The 16,418-nt window shown below is 36.5% G+C and overlaps 1 protein-coding gene across 3 annotated transcripts in view; it reads left to right on the forward strand.

Annotated features, from left to right (window-relative positions):
* ALCAM (activated leukocyte cell adhesion molecule) overlaps nucleotides 1-16,418 on the forward strand; it is a 197,811-nt gene that overhangs the window by 158,245 nt on the left and 23,148 nt on the right. For 2 of the 3 annotated variants that reach the window (XM_060298029.2, XM_060298031.1), the window contains exons 7-14: nucleotides 2,434-2,561; nucleotides 4,059-4,191; nucleotides 8,356-8,468; nucleotides 10,545-10,680; nucleotides 10,788-10,925; nucleotides 13,433-13,561; nucleotides 15,674-15,712; nucleotides 16,003-16,120. In XM_060298029.2, coding sequence (XP_060154012.1) covers nucleotides 2,434-2,561; nucleotides 4,059-4,191; nucleotides 8,356-8,468; nucleotides 10,545-10,680; nucleotides 10,788-10,925; nucleotides 13,433-13,561; nucleotides 15,674-15,712; nucleotides 16,003-16,120 — 934 coding nt within the window. The remainder of the gene's footprint in view (nucleotides 1-2,433; nucleotides 2,562-4,058; nucleotides 4,192-8,355; nucleotides 8,469-10,544; nucleotides 10,681-10,787; nucleotides 10,926-13,432; nucleotides 13,562-15,673; nucleotides 15,713-16,002; nucleotides 16,121-16,418) is intronic. The other variant, XM_060298030.1, reaches the window with a different exon arrangement.

Below are 16,418 nucleotides of genomic sequence, written 5' to 3' on the forward strand. Positions count from 1 at the left end.
GTCTGTTCTATTTTCAGGATTCCTCCTGTAGAATACTATGTACATTCCTATCCATATGCTGTCACTATCTTACCTTTGTTATCCAGCAAACACCTTCTTATTCTTCAAAACCCAGCTCCAGGGTCAATTCCTACAGGAAGCTTCCCAGTCTGGCGGATCTGTAAGCTACCAGTGATTACTATGCTTATGCATCTTAGGCAGTTTTTGTGTTGTTACAGTCTTAATTGATAAGTTTGGTGTCATCATAAATAAACTGAAAGTTCACTGAGGGCAGGGAATTGCTGTTTTTGACTTTGTAACTCTTGCACTTAGTGCCTGCACAAAACAAATATTACCCAAATGAGTGAATAAATGAGTGGACAGAGGATAAATGGGGAGAAGGGAGAAAGAAAAATTGAGTAGACTCTTTTGATCATTACGTAGGGGTATTTATGGAGTAGTGAGATATAAGAGTCTTACCTGAACTAAGTTCAAGGCAATTGTGGATACCAGTTTAAGACGTTTTTATTTCAATTTTTACATATTGGGAATGCGTGAAGAATTTTCAATATCATTGTAATATTCAAAGCACTACTTCAAAAACTTATTTAGAGAAAAAAATATATATATAAAGATGTAGAAAAGAGAAAGGCTCACAGTGAAGGACCAAATGAAGTTTGGAGGCAATGTTCCAGGTGTTGTAGATTAGTTAGAGCCTGTGCTAGAGAAGTGTGGGAATAGAAGGGGAGAATCAGATGCAAAATATAAGGATTAATCATTAAGAATGGGTGATTGAGTGGATAAGAGAGGGCAAAGGAGAAAGCCAGAGTAACTGGCAGACTGATGATTCACTAATAGAGTCAAACTGAAAGTCAAAGGGAGAGCAAGAGATCTTTAATTTTGTTGGACGCAACAAAAATAGTGGGCAACCAGAAGGCTACTGTTAAAACTCAAATGTGTTACATTAACCTCTGATCTCAGTGTAGTTCTTCAACTCTCTAGTACAGAGCAGAGCCTATTGCAAAGGGGACACAGAGAAGGGGAGTTTTAAAATAAAGCATGAAGTCAGACCGATTATGATTCCTAGCTGTTCTGGCATCAGCTTTGGTCAGAGATGTGCTGCAGTGACGTGCTACAGACCAAGCTAGTCAGAGAAGGGCCATGAAAATGAGTGAGGGAGGCCTAGAAATGGAAGGCCAGTGGAGGACAAACTTTATTTACTTTCTGACTTAACGGAGAACTGCTGGTCAGGGAACTACCTCAGGCAAATTCAGAAAAATGAACAAGTATATTAAACCAATCTTTGATTAGCCTCAGAACATTCTGGGCAAATATTCAGAGATGCCCAAGCATGGGAAAAAGTCAGAGAAGCAATCCATAACAATCCTTCTAGGTTGTTTTTCCTGCACTTTAATCTTAGAAAGGTAAGTAAATGACTGCAAGAGATAGAAAAAAGCCTCAAAATCTACCACTTACTCGTCTCACTTTATTAGCTAATAGCAAAATAAGTCTTCATAGATAATTTCTGGTGCTGCCGGTTTGGAAATATAGACACATGCCTCAGTAGTTATTAAGCGCTGTGGAAGAGGTTCTCTAAAATAAACCTTTGCATTATATGATTTCAAAATTCATCGTTCATTGTATCATCAGCTACATAACAAGTGGATACATTAGAAAGTGGGTCATTTATAACTGCCAACACCACCTCCTTTTCTTTCCTATTAGCTGGATATGGTCCACTGTGTATTCAGCTTTTAATTTCTTTAGCATTCTACTGTTGAGCAGTAGCTTCAACTAAAGAATACGCTTTAGCCCTATTTTCACCATAAAAATGACCGAAATGGAATGAAAGTTGCATCTTGGCTCCAATGAACAGAAAAAAATTACAATACATTCACAGTTCTGTTGATTGTGTTAAGGGTCTCCCTCAGTTCATGGATTTATCTTTTTGTAAGCAGATCTACTCTCCGGCATGCCAAAAATCTTGCTGGTATTGTTTGGCTCATGTCCCTTTTTATTTAATATAAGGTATTATTGTGTAGTAAGTGTGGGGGAGGGGCTAATAGTTTTAGCTCCTTTGCTAGCTGCTCCAGTCTTTCCAAACTGTAAGATACATATAATATAGTTATATGTCCTTATAATGAGATTATACAGTGAGATTGTTCCTACTGGTCTTTTACACATAAAATAATTATGGTCATTCCTACCTCAGGTAAAGACATTTTGCTAAGAAGTTGATTTTTATGTAACAGGGTCTCTTTGTAGTTTGCTCTAACCAAGATTAGTACTTGTCAAGTAGCTATTAACTTCAATCCTTCTATAAAAAGATACATTTAAGCAATTACCATTACTAGCTTCTTGAGAAAATTGTGTATAATTTAGTCATTTTCATTGTATGTACTGAGTAATTTGGTACTTGATGAAATGGTTAACTTGTGTCTGTGACTCTTGCAGATCCTACAGAGCAGGTGACAATACAAGTGCTTCCATCAAAAAATGCCATCAAAGAAGGGGACAACATCACTCTTAAATGCTTGGGAAATGGTAACCCTCCTCCTGAGGAGTTTTTGTTTTACTTACCAGTAAGTGCTTCAGAATTACTACTTGGGTGAGACCACCATCATTCTGTCCTGTCGTTTGGCAGCTGGCTGACGTTAAGAATTGTATATTCTTGGGCAGCGTGAGTGAGGAAAGGATGTTATTCTTGGAGTCAAGGGACACCTGTGGAATGTCCTTTAAAAGTTTTTTTGGCATCTGCCAGTGCTCTTGCCTTTTTTTAATTCACTGTTAAGGGAAATCAGGGGCAAAGAGGAAAAAATCTGATCATAGGAAACTGTAATGGTAGAAACTCAAGGTCTCATTATCCAAATAAACTATAAGAATCTGCTCTTCAGAAGCAAACAAATATAAAATGAAGAATGATGACAGCAAATGGTCTGATGTGGATTCTAAATCTATACACAGTGCATTCATGAACACGTCCCTGAATTTCTGATATAGGGACACTTCTGTTGCACATTATATTTAGCTTGATAGAATAAAGCAATGGGCTGTATCTTGCCATTGTATGTGGTCTTAAACAGCCATTCTCTCAACTTTTATCAGTATCACAGCGGAAAGAAATGATGTCTAGAGGATAATTTGGCTGTGTTCTAGATGCTATGGAGCCAGACTAGGAGAGAGCTCTGTCTGAGGACACTTGCTGGCTCTCCCACAGCCTTCCCAAGTTGGCGTTTGACATAACCTTCCACTGGGAGAAGCCATATACAACTCTGTACTGCATTTACTGCAGGGATCTGTTCACAAATGTCACCCACTGCATTGTTCAGTAATGTTTAAGAGTATCATCCACTGTATTACTCAGAAGACAAGTATAAGTGATTTCCTTTCTACTTAAATGTTGACAGAAAATTCTGTTTATCTTAATAAACTGACATATTGTTTTTGTCTAAAGCACAAATGAAAAATTGAAACTAATTATGTTTCTACCTTGATTTTTTAGGGATGACAGAGCCAAATTTGTGTCTTAGTTTTAACAACAATTATCTTTTTTGTTACTATATCCTCCTAATTCATCTATATATTTTTTAAATTCTTAGTTATTAATTCTTTTCTTTTTCTTTTCTATTTTTAAAATTTCTTTTCCCCCTCTCTTTCTTTCTTCCTCCCTCCCCTTCTTCCTTCCTCCCTCCCTCCCTTCCTTCCTTCCTAATTTGGATTATATGTTATGTTTTCTTTTAAGCTGCCTCAAATCTTTTTGTCAGATTAAGCAAGGGATAAATGTAAAAATAAAATATTAGACATTTTTTTAAAATCTGCCTTAACAAACACAAGCCATGCTGTCAATAAAATAGATGTCATCAATACAATGTAAATTAGCTTCTCAATTTCCTTAGAATCAAATTACCAATTATTTTTCCAGGATTCAGATAATACAAACTCTACTCTCATTTGTCCAATCGAATAAATACATTCCTTTTTTTTTCTTATCTGAGAAAATGTCATTTTAATCAAGAAATATAACTGTTCTTATTGTAGCTACCAAGTGTAATCATCTGACATTTTGCCTCTATCAAAAGGGACAGCCCGAAGGAATACGAAGTTCAAATACTTACACATTGGCAGATGTGAGGCGCAATGCAACAGGAGACTATAAATGCTCCCTGATAGACAAAAAAAGCATGATTGCTTCAACAGCCATCACAGTTCACTGTAAGTCACCGTATTCTTCATTACCAGCTTCACTTTAAAGGCCTCTCATAGTCTAACTTTGCTATCTCTTCAAATAAATTGCAGCTATATTTTTCTTAAATAATGTGGTTTCAATAGACTTACTAAAGAGCATCAGTGTGAACCCAACTTTGGTCCAGATTTGCCCTACAGTATTGAAATCTTGAATGGATCTAATAATTGCAACTTTTGGCAGTGATAAACCTCCACCTTCTTTCTAAATGTCTTCAGTTTGTGGTATTAATAAAATATTCACATGCATCTTAAAGAAATAAGTTATTTTATATCTTAAGAAAATATTTGGATATTCTCGAAGTTTACAAGGTTTGCATTTGGCCAAGAAAAGTGTAGGTTAAGTATCTTTTTTAAATTACAGAGTACTCTTAACACCCAAGCCCAAGCAACAGAAATTTTCTAGAAACAGGACCACTTCGAAATCACCCAGAACTTTTAACCCACTTTTATACTTCATATACTCCAAAAGTTATATTTAATCCAGTAGATAGAAAAAAATAAATATGCATAGAAAACAGGTACTTCACTTGAGTTCTTCATTTTGTAATTCCTGACAGTCTGTATTATTGATGTACCCTATGCATTTTAGAAATGGGAAACTAATTTGAACTGCTCCCTGGTGACACTAGAATACACAGAGTGCTTTGGGCAAATGTCAGTCTTGCTTGGAAATATAAGCCAAATTTTCTAATAAGTCCTTTGCACCCAACAGCACCTCTAGACATGATCCATTACAGTAAGGTTTCTCTAGACATGATCCACTACAATCCCACTGAATATGAGCGTTTCTTTGTTTCAAAATTGAAAGAGATATTAGAAACTGTTCTGAGGAAATGGTTCTAAATCTATTACTCTACCCATAACGCTTGGAAAACACGTAGGATAGGAGCTAGAAGTTTGAAGGAGGTACATCGGGGAATAGAGTAACCAGATGGCTGCTTTTGAGTGTCTGATGTTGGGAGCACACCCTGGGGAGCCCTGTGGTTACAGTGAACTGTTAAGAAATATTCACAGCTAAGCTACTTCTCTGTTTGCTCCATTTTCATGTTGAACATATCTGAGTGTGTCTGCCATCAGGGGCTAGTTAGAGAGAAAACAGTGACCTGTCAGGATAACAACTGTGCTACTTTTTCTCTGAGGACATTTATCCAGTTTGTTCCATAGGGGAAAAGAAGTGAAGTGAGGGAATATAACCAGCAGATAAAATTGCCTGTGGAATAACTTTCTGATATCATTGTTCATGAAATCTTTGGGCCAATAACCAATAATCTCCAGTGCTTAGTGATGGTACAATCTGCTTGTGTTTTTTTTGGTTTTTTTTTTTTTTTTTGAGGTACGCGGGCCTCTCACTGTTGTGGCCTCTCCCGTTACGGAGCGCAGGCTCCGGCGCGCAGGCTCACCGGCTGTGGCTCACGGGCCCAGCCGCTCCGCGGCATGTGGGATCTTCCCCGACTGGGGCACGAACCCACGTCCCCTACATCGGCAGGCGGACTCTCAACCACTGCGCCACCGGGGAAGCTCCCTGATTATGTTTAAGAGATGCTAGCTACTCAGGATGCTAAAGAAAGAGAACTCTCATTTATATCACCTGTATATCAGGCAGAGAAGGATAGATGGCAGAAGGTTTAGGCAAAAGGCTGTGCTGCAGCTACACAATACCTCAATGATTAGGTGCGATTAAAAAGAAAGTAAACAAAAGCATGTAACAGTTTAATTGAATTTCAGTGCATTTAATTGGATTTAAATACATTTTGGTTTTGGAAGGTAGGCTTTAACACTGGGCTGTAAGGCCTATGTTGCTCTGAAAAGCTAAAATACCATATGCTAACATATATATATGGAAGCTAAAAAAAAAAAATAGTACTGATGAACCTAGTGGCAGGGCAGGAATAAAGAAGTAGACATAGAAAATGGACTTGAGGACAAGGAATGTGGGAGGGGTAGGACATGGGAAGCTGGGGCGAAGTGAGAGTAGCATCAACATATATACACTACCAAGTGTAAAATAGATAGCTAGTGGGAAGCAGCAGCATAGCACAGGGAGATCAGCTCGGTGTTTTGCGATGACCTAGAGGGGTGGGATAGGGAGAGTGGGAGGGAGACGCAAGAGGGAGGGGATATGGGAATATATGTATTTATATGGCTGATTCATGTTGTTGTACAGCAGAAACTAGCACAGTATCGTGAAGCAATTATACTCCAATAAAATCTATTAAAAAGAAAAAGCTAAAATAGCATTGCAAGTAAATCAAGATTTTACTCTAAATTACATGAAATGAAAACATAAAAATCTTATTTTTGCCCATTTATTCTAAAGTGTTTGCTTTCAAAAAAGATTTGTTTCCTTTCCATAGATGACTAAAGGGAGCAGATAGAGAAGCACCAACCAGTACTTGCACATATTAGCAGAACAGACTGTGGGCTTTTAGCCCACAGATCTATAGTTGCTGATGAAGCATTTACTAGTCCTCTGCCAATTCACGCACATATAGATTCTTCATCTAAGCTTTCAAAGTCCATCATCATCCTTTAAAATCACTTCTTTTATCTTCTCACTGGCAAGTTAACTGTCCAGCTAAGAAAAGCTTTAACTTGCCCTGAATTGAATTTTCATCTAAATATAATTCAACCAAATATTCTGAGGAAACTCCACTTTTCTATGTGATAATGCCTATTTTAATATTAATGAGAAACATGCTTCTTCCCTTCATTCATTCAACAATAGTTTTTGAGGGCCTACAATGTGGCAGACACTGTAGATACACAGTGACAACTCAAGTCATGGTCCCTATCCTAAAGATGCTTACAGCCTAGCAGGCGAAACAAGTGTTAAAAATAATGCTGTAAAGAGTCAATAAATTACAATTATAACATGTAAAACCAAGGAGAAGCACAGGATGCAATAGCAAATCCCACTGCCATAGGATAAAGTCCCAACTCTTAGCATGGCAAGCACAGTCCTTAGTCTGGCCTTAATTACTTGTATAGGTTTACCTTCCATGTGTTATAACCATTCATACCAGTTTACTCACCACTGTGAAATCTGCCAAGCTCTCTCACCTCTTTGCCTTTGCTTATGTGGCAGAAGTTTTCCCAACATCTCTGCTTATCAAAGCCCTTCTCAACCATCAGGGGCCACAAACAGATACTGCCTCCATGCAATGCCTTTATTACTGCTTTGAAAGCCAAGTTGGTTCTGTTCTCCACACTCCCATAAGTCTTCGCTTGTACCTCTGTCTGTAGCCCTTACTCTAGTTTTTCAGCAAATATTTCTTGAGCTCCTAATCTATAGCACGTTTGCCACTAGGTGCTGATTTCATGCTGCCATGTAGTGTCATCACAGAGTTGAGTGCATATTACCTCTACCTCAAATTGTAAATTGTAAGCTCATTATTCATCTCAGTATCTCCTGTCAGTGCTTGGAACATAGTAGTTGTACAATAAATGTTCTATTGAACTGGATTTTCCTCATACAGATCATACTATGACAGTAAGATTTTTATAGAAATTACTTTCCATCTGAAAGATTTTACTTCCTTAGATGTATTTATACTCTGTTTTTAAAAAATGGTATCTGCTGACAGTGTACCTAATAATAAATCTTATTTAATATTTCAACTGCATGAGAAACGGGATAGCATTTTTGAAAAATATCTAACCATTATAGTCAATTCTCTCTGAAGAAACACGTAGACACCTAATGGTTTTTTAGTTTATCACCTGCTGTCTAAATATACTTGATTTTCCCATGGTGTGCCTTATCAGCTCTTTTTATAATATTTACTTAGTCATCATCTTTCTTTGTTTTCTTCCAGAAGTGATTTAAGAATTTTTTTCTAAAGGTGATAGGCCCCAGGTGAACACTTACATGCAGTCAAAACATCAATCATGTTAACTGCAAATAAATGCATAATCAATTAGATTGACCATTCACTTGTCCAAACTGATCTCAAAGCTGGCTTGAAAAGCTAGACTGATTATGCTACAGTTCAGTTATTTCAGTCACATAAATCACTTCTGAATTTCAAGTGCAGTTAGAAGGATTTTTTTTTCTTTCATCTATTTTTTTCTCAAAAAATATTTTGACTCTCTTTCTGGAGTTGCATTTCAAGCATATTTTCTGCTTCACAGATTTGGATTTGTCCTTAAACCCAAGTGGGGAAGTGACCAAGCAGATTGGCGACGCTCTGCCTGTGTCATGCACAATATCTGCTAGTAGGAACGCAACTGTGGTATGGATGAAAGTAAGTAATATTCCTTGGTAATATTCCACTGTTTGAACTGATTTCTTTTTAGGCTTCTCTTATATATTTATACAATGAGTTTATACACCCACACTCATACTCTGTTTCTCTCTATATAATACAAATCATACCACAATAAACTTTTTTAGAGGTACTCAGCATCACTATGGCATCCATAATTGATTCTCTGAAACTTAGTTTGGGGCATTAATTTAATTATGTGTATCTACTGAGTAATTATACACATACACACATGCACATGGTTACACACACATATACAGTTATATACTTTAGGGATTAACAACTTCCAATGTGTTTTAATCCACAACGTTATAAACAGTGTGTTTACAACAACCATGTGAAATATGTAGGAAAATGATTATTTCCCCACATTATTCAAAAGAAGTTGAGGCAGGAGAAATCAGAGAGCCACAGGTGACAGAGTGGAGACGAGCTCAGGCCTTACCCAGCATAAATACTGCACTCTAGTCACATAACCTTCTGCCTTTCTGCTGAAACTGACCTTAAGTGTCTGAATGTGGGTTCCATGAATTAGTAGCTCCTTGAAGGCAGAGATCTCTTTTCACCCCTGGGCCATAGTAGAACACCTGGAACATACTAGGAGCTTTGTCTGTATTTCCTGAGTACTTATATTCTTGTAATTGTCTGAAATGTAGGCCATTACCTGAGGACCCAAACATTGCTATTATCTTTTTAGAGTGAGAAAGTAGAATTGGTAATTGGTGATTTGAGACAAGGTTATCACCAAAGGGAAAGGTTGTAACTATGTTCCCTCCACTCGAATCCTTGACTAGTGTATCTGAACGCCCAGTCCATTTATTACTAGAACATGGCATATAACAGAAGCACTTAACCAGTGATGTGTTGACAAAACACATACAAACCACTTAAAATAGGGGTTGGCAAGAATTATCTTTGTAAAAAAAATTGTGGGAAATTTATTGCTAGAGTTTCTTCTTGATGAAAATGTTAATTATTTTCTATTGCTTTCTTATCTCTTTTCATGCTGGATCCTCTGTTACTTGTTATCTTACTCTTAAAGCTCAGTTTCTTATTTCACTTTCTTTTAAACACAACCTCATCACAACTTCTTATTTACTCAGATAGTTAAAATGCATATTTAACATGAGGTATTTGTAGTAGTTAATGGTCAAAGGGCTAGACAAGTTCTAGGCATATGAACACTCACAGTGTGTCTTACTACAGGACTGGAGAAACTAAGTTTACTTGGCTAAACCATTTCCACATCAGCTGCAGTCACTGCTGTTGATTAAATACCTCATGTCAGTAGCGCCGATCAATATTGCCTGGCCATTGGTTAGCTGATGGAAATGGAAAAAAATTCGTAGTGAACAAATACCACATAATCTTAAGATTGTGTTTAGTTGTCTTCTTAGGAGCATTTCAATTTCTGGTAAATAGCATTATTTTCTGTCTATAAAATGATTTTCAAAATTAAATGTTGCATTTCCTTTGTTCATAGGAGTTAGGATAGTAATCTGTTATTAAAGGTTTCTTTAAAAATCATTTTTGTCATAATTGCCATGGGTGTGTAATGGATCCCCTGTCTTGAAAACTGTCTCCTATAAAATGACTTTCAAGTATTTATATCCATCGATTATGTAGCACAAGTCTCCGATATCTGTCAATTCAAATTCATCTACATTTACTATAAGGAGTAGCTACTATCAACTGAGAATTCTCCTGAATGTAAACACATTATATTATGCATATAATTAAGTCCTCATAACAATTCAATATGGTAAGATTACTACCCCATTTTACAAATAAGGAAACCAAGTCTCAGAAGTTTATGAACTTGTTCCAAATTATAAATTCAGTAAATGGAAGAGTCTGACGTAAAACTCTGATATGTCTAACTCTAAAAGTACAGAGGAAAAAAGAAATCTATTTTTGAAAGAATTTGAAGTTAAAAAAAGAAGCTTTCATTTTCATTAGACCCAGAAGTATAATTTTGGGCTTCATTATTATGTAATAAATACATGGAGAGTTATAATTGTGCCATGTAACATAATTAACTTTTTATTTAATCAGGATAACATCAGGCTTCGATCTAGCCCATCATTTTCTAGTCTCCATTATCAAGATGCTGGAAACTATGTCTGTGAGACTGCTCTGCAAGAGGTTGAAGGACTAAAGAAAAGAGAGTCATTGACTCTGATTGTAGAAGGTAATAAAATACGTGAGCACCAATTTAAATTTTTCTTTGAGAATTTAATATCTCTTTCTTTTATGATCTCAGTTCAACATCTTATTTTAAGTGTAATGACATTTTAGGAAAACCTCAAATCAAAATGACAAAGAAAACTGATCCCAGTGGACTGTCTAAAACAATAATCTGCCATGTGGAAGGTTTTCCGAAGCCAGCTATACAGTGGACAATTACTGGCAGTGGAAGCGTCATAAACCAAGCAAGTATTTGTCTTCTTGTTATGTGCTGAACTTGGTCCAATGTGGGGTTTTATTTAGGTACCTAAACTGTAGGCTAGCTTGTTATCAACATGAAATTTGCAGTATATTTTCAGAAGAAGCTTTTGCTAACTTCTTAATTTTCCCAAAGGAAGACCATAACTCAAAGAGAAATTTAAAATCATAGGGCCATGGAGAATGGAAGAATCATTTTGTTGTGGTCAATATCTGTTTTTAAAAGGAAATAAATTAAGTGTTGTTCCATGATCATTAATTCCTGAAACTTGGGTGATTAAAGCAGTAAGGTATATGCTTTCCTGCATCATGAACTTCCACATCTGAGTATAAGTGGCCTCACTTATACTTTGCTTACTTATGCACATTAAGTGTTATTTCTTCTTGAAACTGGGCCCTGGGTTGTGGTGAAGAACATAGTATACTGTGAACATATGGTCTGATTTGCGTGTGCCAGGGCCAGAGTAAGGCTAGCTAAATATATAGTGTCTAGGTTGGTTCCTGCTGAACAAAAATATTCATAAAGTATTCATAAAATAAACAGTAATATTTGTACCTTTGTCACACCATTTTAGTTGGTAGTAGTAAAGGGCTAAGAACTTATGAACACTACCATTAATTTTCTTTGACACACACACACACACAAAGATGAGAATATGGTCTATCACTAACAGTTCAGAGCTGTAATTCCATTAAATTGCCAGTCAGCTTGAGTTACTGACATACTTGTTAATTCCATTTTCTCTAAGACAGTCTTCATGTCCGTCTTCACAGTGCAGCCACCTAAAGACTCTTCAGGAATACCCAGATGTGCCATTTGATTGTTTGAACCTTCTGTGCTGCCTTCTTCCCAGCTTCAGACCCAGTTGAAATCTGAGAAGGCATGCATAAACCAGAGTTTCAATATAAAGTTAAAATGTCCATTCTTTCTCTGTCTGGGGAAGTTGGGCTGCTGGTCCAGCTTATGCAATGTAGTTTTACAGAGCAAGGTGAATTTTGGCTCTTTCACCTATGGGTGATGGATATAAATTTGCATAGCTCAAGTATGGAAGGTCCCCAAAGGAGTGGACACAAGCAAATGCCTCCTGATTTGGTTAAGTGCGATGCGGACACACAAGCAAGAGAACATGCCTGAGGAGGACAAAAAGGCTCTTGATTTCAGAAAAAAGACCTGAATTGCTGACAATGTACACATCTATTTTTTGGCATAAAAAATGACTGTTTCTTTTCTATTCTTTTTTCTTTCTAGTTCAATTTAGTAATAATTAGAGCAAAAATAACTTTTGGTACTGGGTAATGCAAACAAAGAAAATAGAAAAATAAGCATCTGGTAAATATTTGATGAATAAAAAGATACAAAGATTTAAAAGGCCATCCTAGAAATAAGCAAATGTATTGTAGAGATAAACATAATAAAAACAAAGACTCAGTGAGAAAGTTATGTGAAAAATACTAGTGAGAAATGGAAAAGAAGAGAAGCAGGTGAACTTACTATGAGGATAAAAATAATAATGCCATTCTTCATTGTCAAGAAGGACTGATTCTGGCCCACTAGGTGATATGTTATTTTTCTTGTCCTAGGTTTGTGCTGATACATCCATAATTTTTTATTTGTTCCCTCCTCAATCACATGCTGAATCTATTATTTTACAACTACTGTTACTTGTGCCCTACCCCTACCCCAGGGGCTCCATGATGTCTCTAAGCATGAAGCTCTCTCCTGTCCTCAAGGCCTTTAAGATGTAGTTGAGGAGAAAGCACATTGAGAACAATACAGGATGTGGTGTGTATAATATGCCTCAGAAAAGAATACAAGTACATGCTTGCTTTAGTGGAGTTGGACTTAGGAGTCATGTCCTGGGGAAGAGATTAAAGTGAATTTTCTCTTATGTTTGAAGGAATTAAATGGCAGTGATGATCCTCATTAATACCTCACAAAAACCAAATGAACTTACCAGTCACTGAAAAAATAACCTATCCTCTGTATTTAGCTCAAGAAAATTGAGGAAAAAAATAGTCTTTTTCCCATGAGAAAACCATACATACATATGCACTTAGATATCATGGCTTAAGATAAAGGGATTCACCCCTGTAGTGAAGAACAATGACATAGTTTACAAATAGAATTAAATTCATGTTTATTAGGAGAAAATTGGTGATGAGTTAATCTCTAACTAATTATTTTGAGACAGGTACTATCATGTCAAAATAATGACTAACCTGAGCATCTATTGAAAAAGAAGAGTTTAATTGATTTAATTATTAGAATTAATAATAGAAGCATACACAGAAATCCAGGTATGGATTCACTACTCTTTTTCCTCCATGCTGTGGTTATAAACCTAAACTGGTCTTATCTATGACCTTACATGTACCCTTGAACACCAGATAACACGACAGAACACCACACCTATCCCATTTCATTCAATATTACTCTTTCTCATGTTTTTAATTCATTTCCATTTCTAAATCCATTTTCCTTTTCTTTTTCCAGACAGAGGAATCTCCTTATATCAATGGCAGGTATTATAGTAAAATTATCATTTCCCCTGAAGAGAATGTTACATTAACTTGCACAGCAGAAAACCAGCTGGAGAGAACAGTAAACTCCTTGAATGTCTCTGCTAGTGAGTATTTCATTTCTGGCATTAAAAATGTAAGAAAATTTGAAGTTATTCTTCATTAGTTTAAAATCTTCAATTCCATCTTCCTGTGCTGCATTATGGTAAGTTTTATTTATTTATTTTGCATTTGGTATCATCATCATAAGGTTCTTCTTTTTTCTTTTTTCCTGGTATCCATTCTTGTACAATCCTTGTCTTGACAGTTAAATCATTTCATGTTTTATGGGTCAGAGACTTTATCTTGTACAGGAATATTTCCAAGATCAACAGAGGATAAAGACTAAGTTGCTCTTACTTAATCCATGTTTTGTGTTCAGAGTACAGATAATTCAAAGATTATCTGAAAACATTTCTGTAACAATTTTAATTTTGGTAATTTTTTAATTCCCCTTAATCTATTATTTTGCATTTCAATTCTTTGTAGTATTTATCCTATTCTTATTTTGCACAGGGATGCCACATGCTTAAAGTCGTTCAGCAAGTTGGTAGTAAAACTGATACCAGAATTCCTGAAATCTAGTTTCAAAAATTGATGCTTTTGAATATCATATTTGAATCATAGGTTACAAAAACAAACAAATGAGATTATCTCAGAGAAAGTGACAAAAAAAATCTGTCAATGTTGAACTCAAGTAATGGAAACATACCAGTAGCAGCTTCTTTATTTAATTTGAAATTATCTCTCATCTTCAATTCTGTAATTCTTTTTTTTGTCATGTCCGTCTTAAATCAGGGCTGGCTTAGAATGAGGTTCAGTTCTGGACAAGATGCTAACTGACCCTCCAAACCTTCATTCTTCAGTCAGTTGGAATCCTGTATGTGACATTAGCAGGATAAAGATATACTAGATAGGAATTAGCTGGAGCTAGGAGAAAATAATTATCTAAAGATAATGGTCCTTAACAGAATATGACTGGAATTTAAAAGCCTTTTGGATTGACAGGAGAAAAGAACCAAACGAACATAACTCTAAAATAGGAGTAGTGACTTCTCTGAATTCAATTCAGCGAGTATTGATTTGTCCTACCTAAAAAGAGAACTTATCCTTTCTTCCTGAACACAAGTCTCTCTTTTTATTCTAACCCATCGAATAGTGGTTTTCTAGACCTTGCAGTGGTTTGATCAACATCTAATACCGTCATTTTCAAGTTCACTGAGCACCGAGAAATTCCAATATAGTATGTATGAGGAGGGGTCTAGGAATCTGCATTTTAACAAACATCACTGGAAGTTCTGATGCAAGCCCATGTGCATAGAAGAATATTTATTTAGTCTAATATTAGATGATAATCCACCACAGTGACAATCCTTAACATGGGCCAGGTGCACGGCACTATCAGAGTCACTTGGAGGGCTTTTACAAGCATCAACATACATTGCCCCTTCACCTCTGAGATGTCCCCAGTTTTGTTTTGATGTGTTTTTTTTTTTTTTTGCGGTACGCGGGCCTCTCACTGTTGTGGCCTCTCCCGTTGCGGAGCACAGGCTCCGGACGCGCAGGCTCAGTGGCCGTGGCTTACGGGCCCAGCTGCTCCGCGGCATGTGGGATCCTCCCGGACCGGGGCACGAACCTGTGTCCCCTGCATCGGCAGGCAGACTCTCAACCACTGCGCCGCCAGGGAAGCCCACGTCCCCAGTTTTAACCTCCACCCCTACCACTTTGAGAATGTCTCTAGTGGTAAATCCCTGACACTAGAGGATGAAAATGAAATCTCCTCCATTGAGGTCAGAAAATTGGAAAAAAGTTGAGAAACACTACATTGAAGATTTCATACACTGCAACTTGTTTCTCTTAAAAAAGAAGTCCTATTAAAAGGTGGTAGATAGTGGGGAAATCAATATGGATTTCAGATCAATACTATAGCTTGTCAGTTGTGAAGTTATCTGTGGTAGATTAATACCTTTGCAGTTTTAACTACTCTCCTTTCTTTAAAACAAGATGAATTTCTTTGTAGGGAAGTTCACACTCTATTAAGTGTAAATTTTTTTCTACCCTTAGCTGTAGAATAGATATTTTATCTTTGAGTATTTTTACATCATACTATAATGGTAAAGGTGACTTTCATATATCAACAAATTTTGTTTTTAATTTCATATTAACATTTTTCATTTCAGTAAGTATTCCAGAACACGATGAGGCAGACGAGATAAGTGGTAGGTACTATGCTGCCGACTCTTCTTCCTTGACTATCCGCTCAAGATTTATGAAGTGTCATTGTATAAGTAATTTTCTTAGCTGTCACAATTTTGACTTGAATTAAAATAGCAAATGAGACAAGAGAGTAAGAATGCTAAAATTTTAATCCTTTAAAAGCACAAGTTTGCATGTTACTCTTAGTAGTGAGCCTCAGTCATTTTTAATAAGAAATAATAACTAGATTGACGTATTTTCACAAATGCTTGGCATTGTCTGTAATTGCATGGGCTTTTCTTTTTTGTTGTAGATGAAAACAAAGAAAAGGTGAATGACCAGGCAAAACTAATTGTGGGAATCGTTGTTGGTCTCCTCCTCGCTGCCCTAGTTGCTGGTGTCGTCTATTGGCTGTACATGAAGAAATCAAAGTAAGTTGTAGAAAAAAGACGTTCATTGTTCATTGACTTTCACTGGGAGAAAATACAGTGTGTTCATTATGCTCATTTCAGCTGGGCATGTAATTTCTATAATAGGAAAGACATATCCCAAATCAGGCTGATCATGTTTTGTCTTCAGCTCACTGTGATTATATTACCAAGACTGAGGACATGGCCTGGAGTGATTTCACCTGTGTCCCCTTATTTTTCTCAGCCAGTGGTCTGAATTCAATTATCTGATTTTTTTTCAATGCTTAGGTAGATTTTTAAAAGGCACGTAGTGCCTAAA

This window comes from Globicephala melas, chromosome 4 (assembly GCF_963455315.2).
Source record: "Globicephala melas chromosome 4, mGloMel1.2, whole genome shotgun sequence".
NCBI classification, from domain to species: Eukaryota; Metazoa; Chordata; class Mammalia; order Artiodactyla; family Delphinidae; genus Globicephala; species Globicephala melas.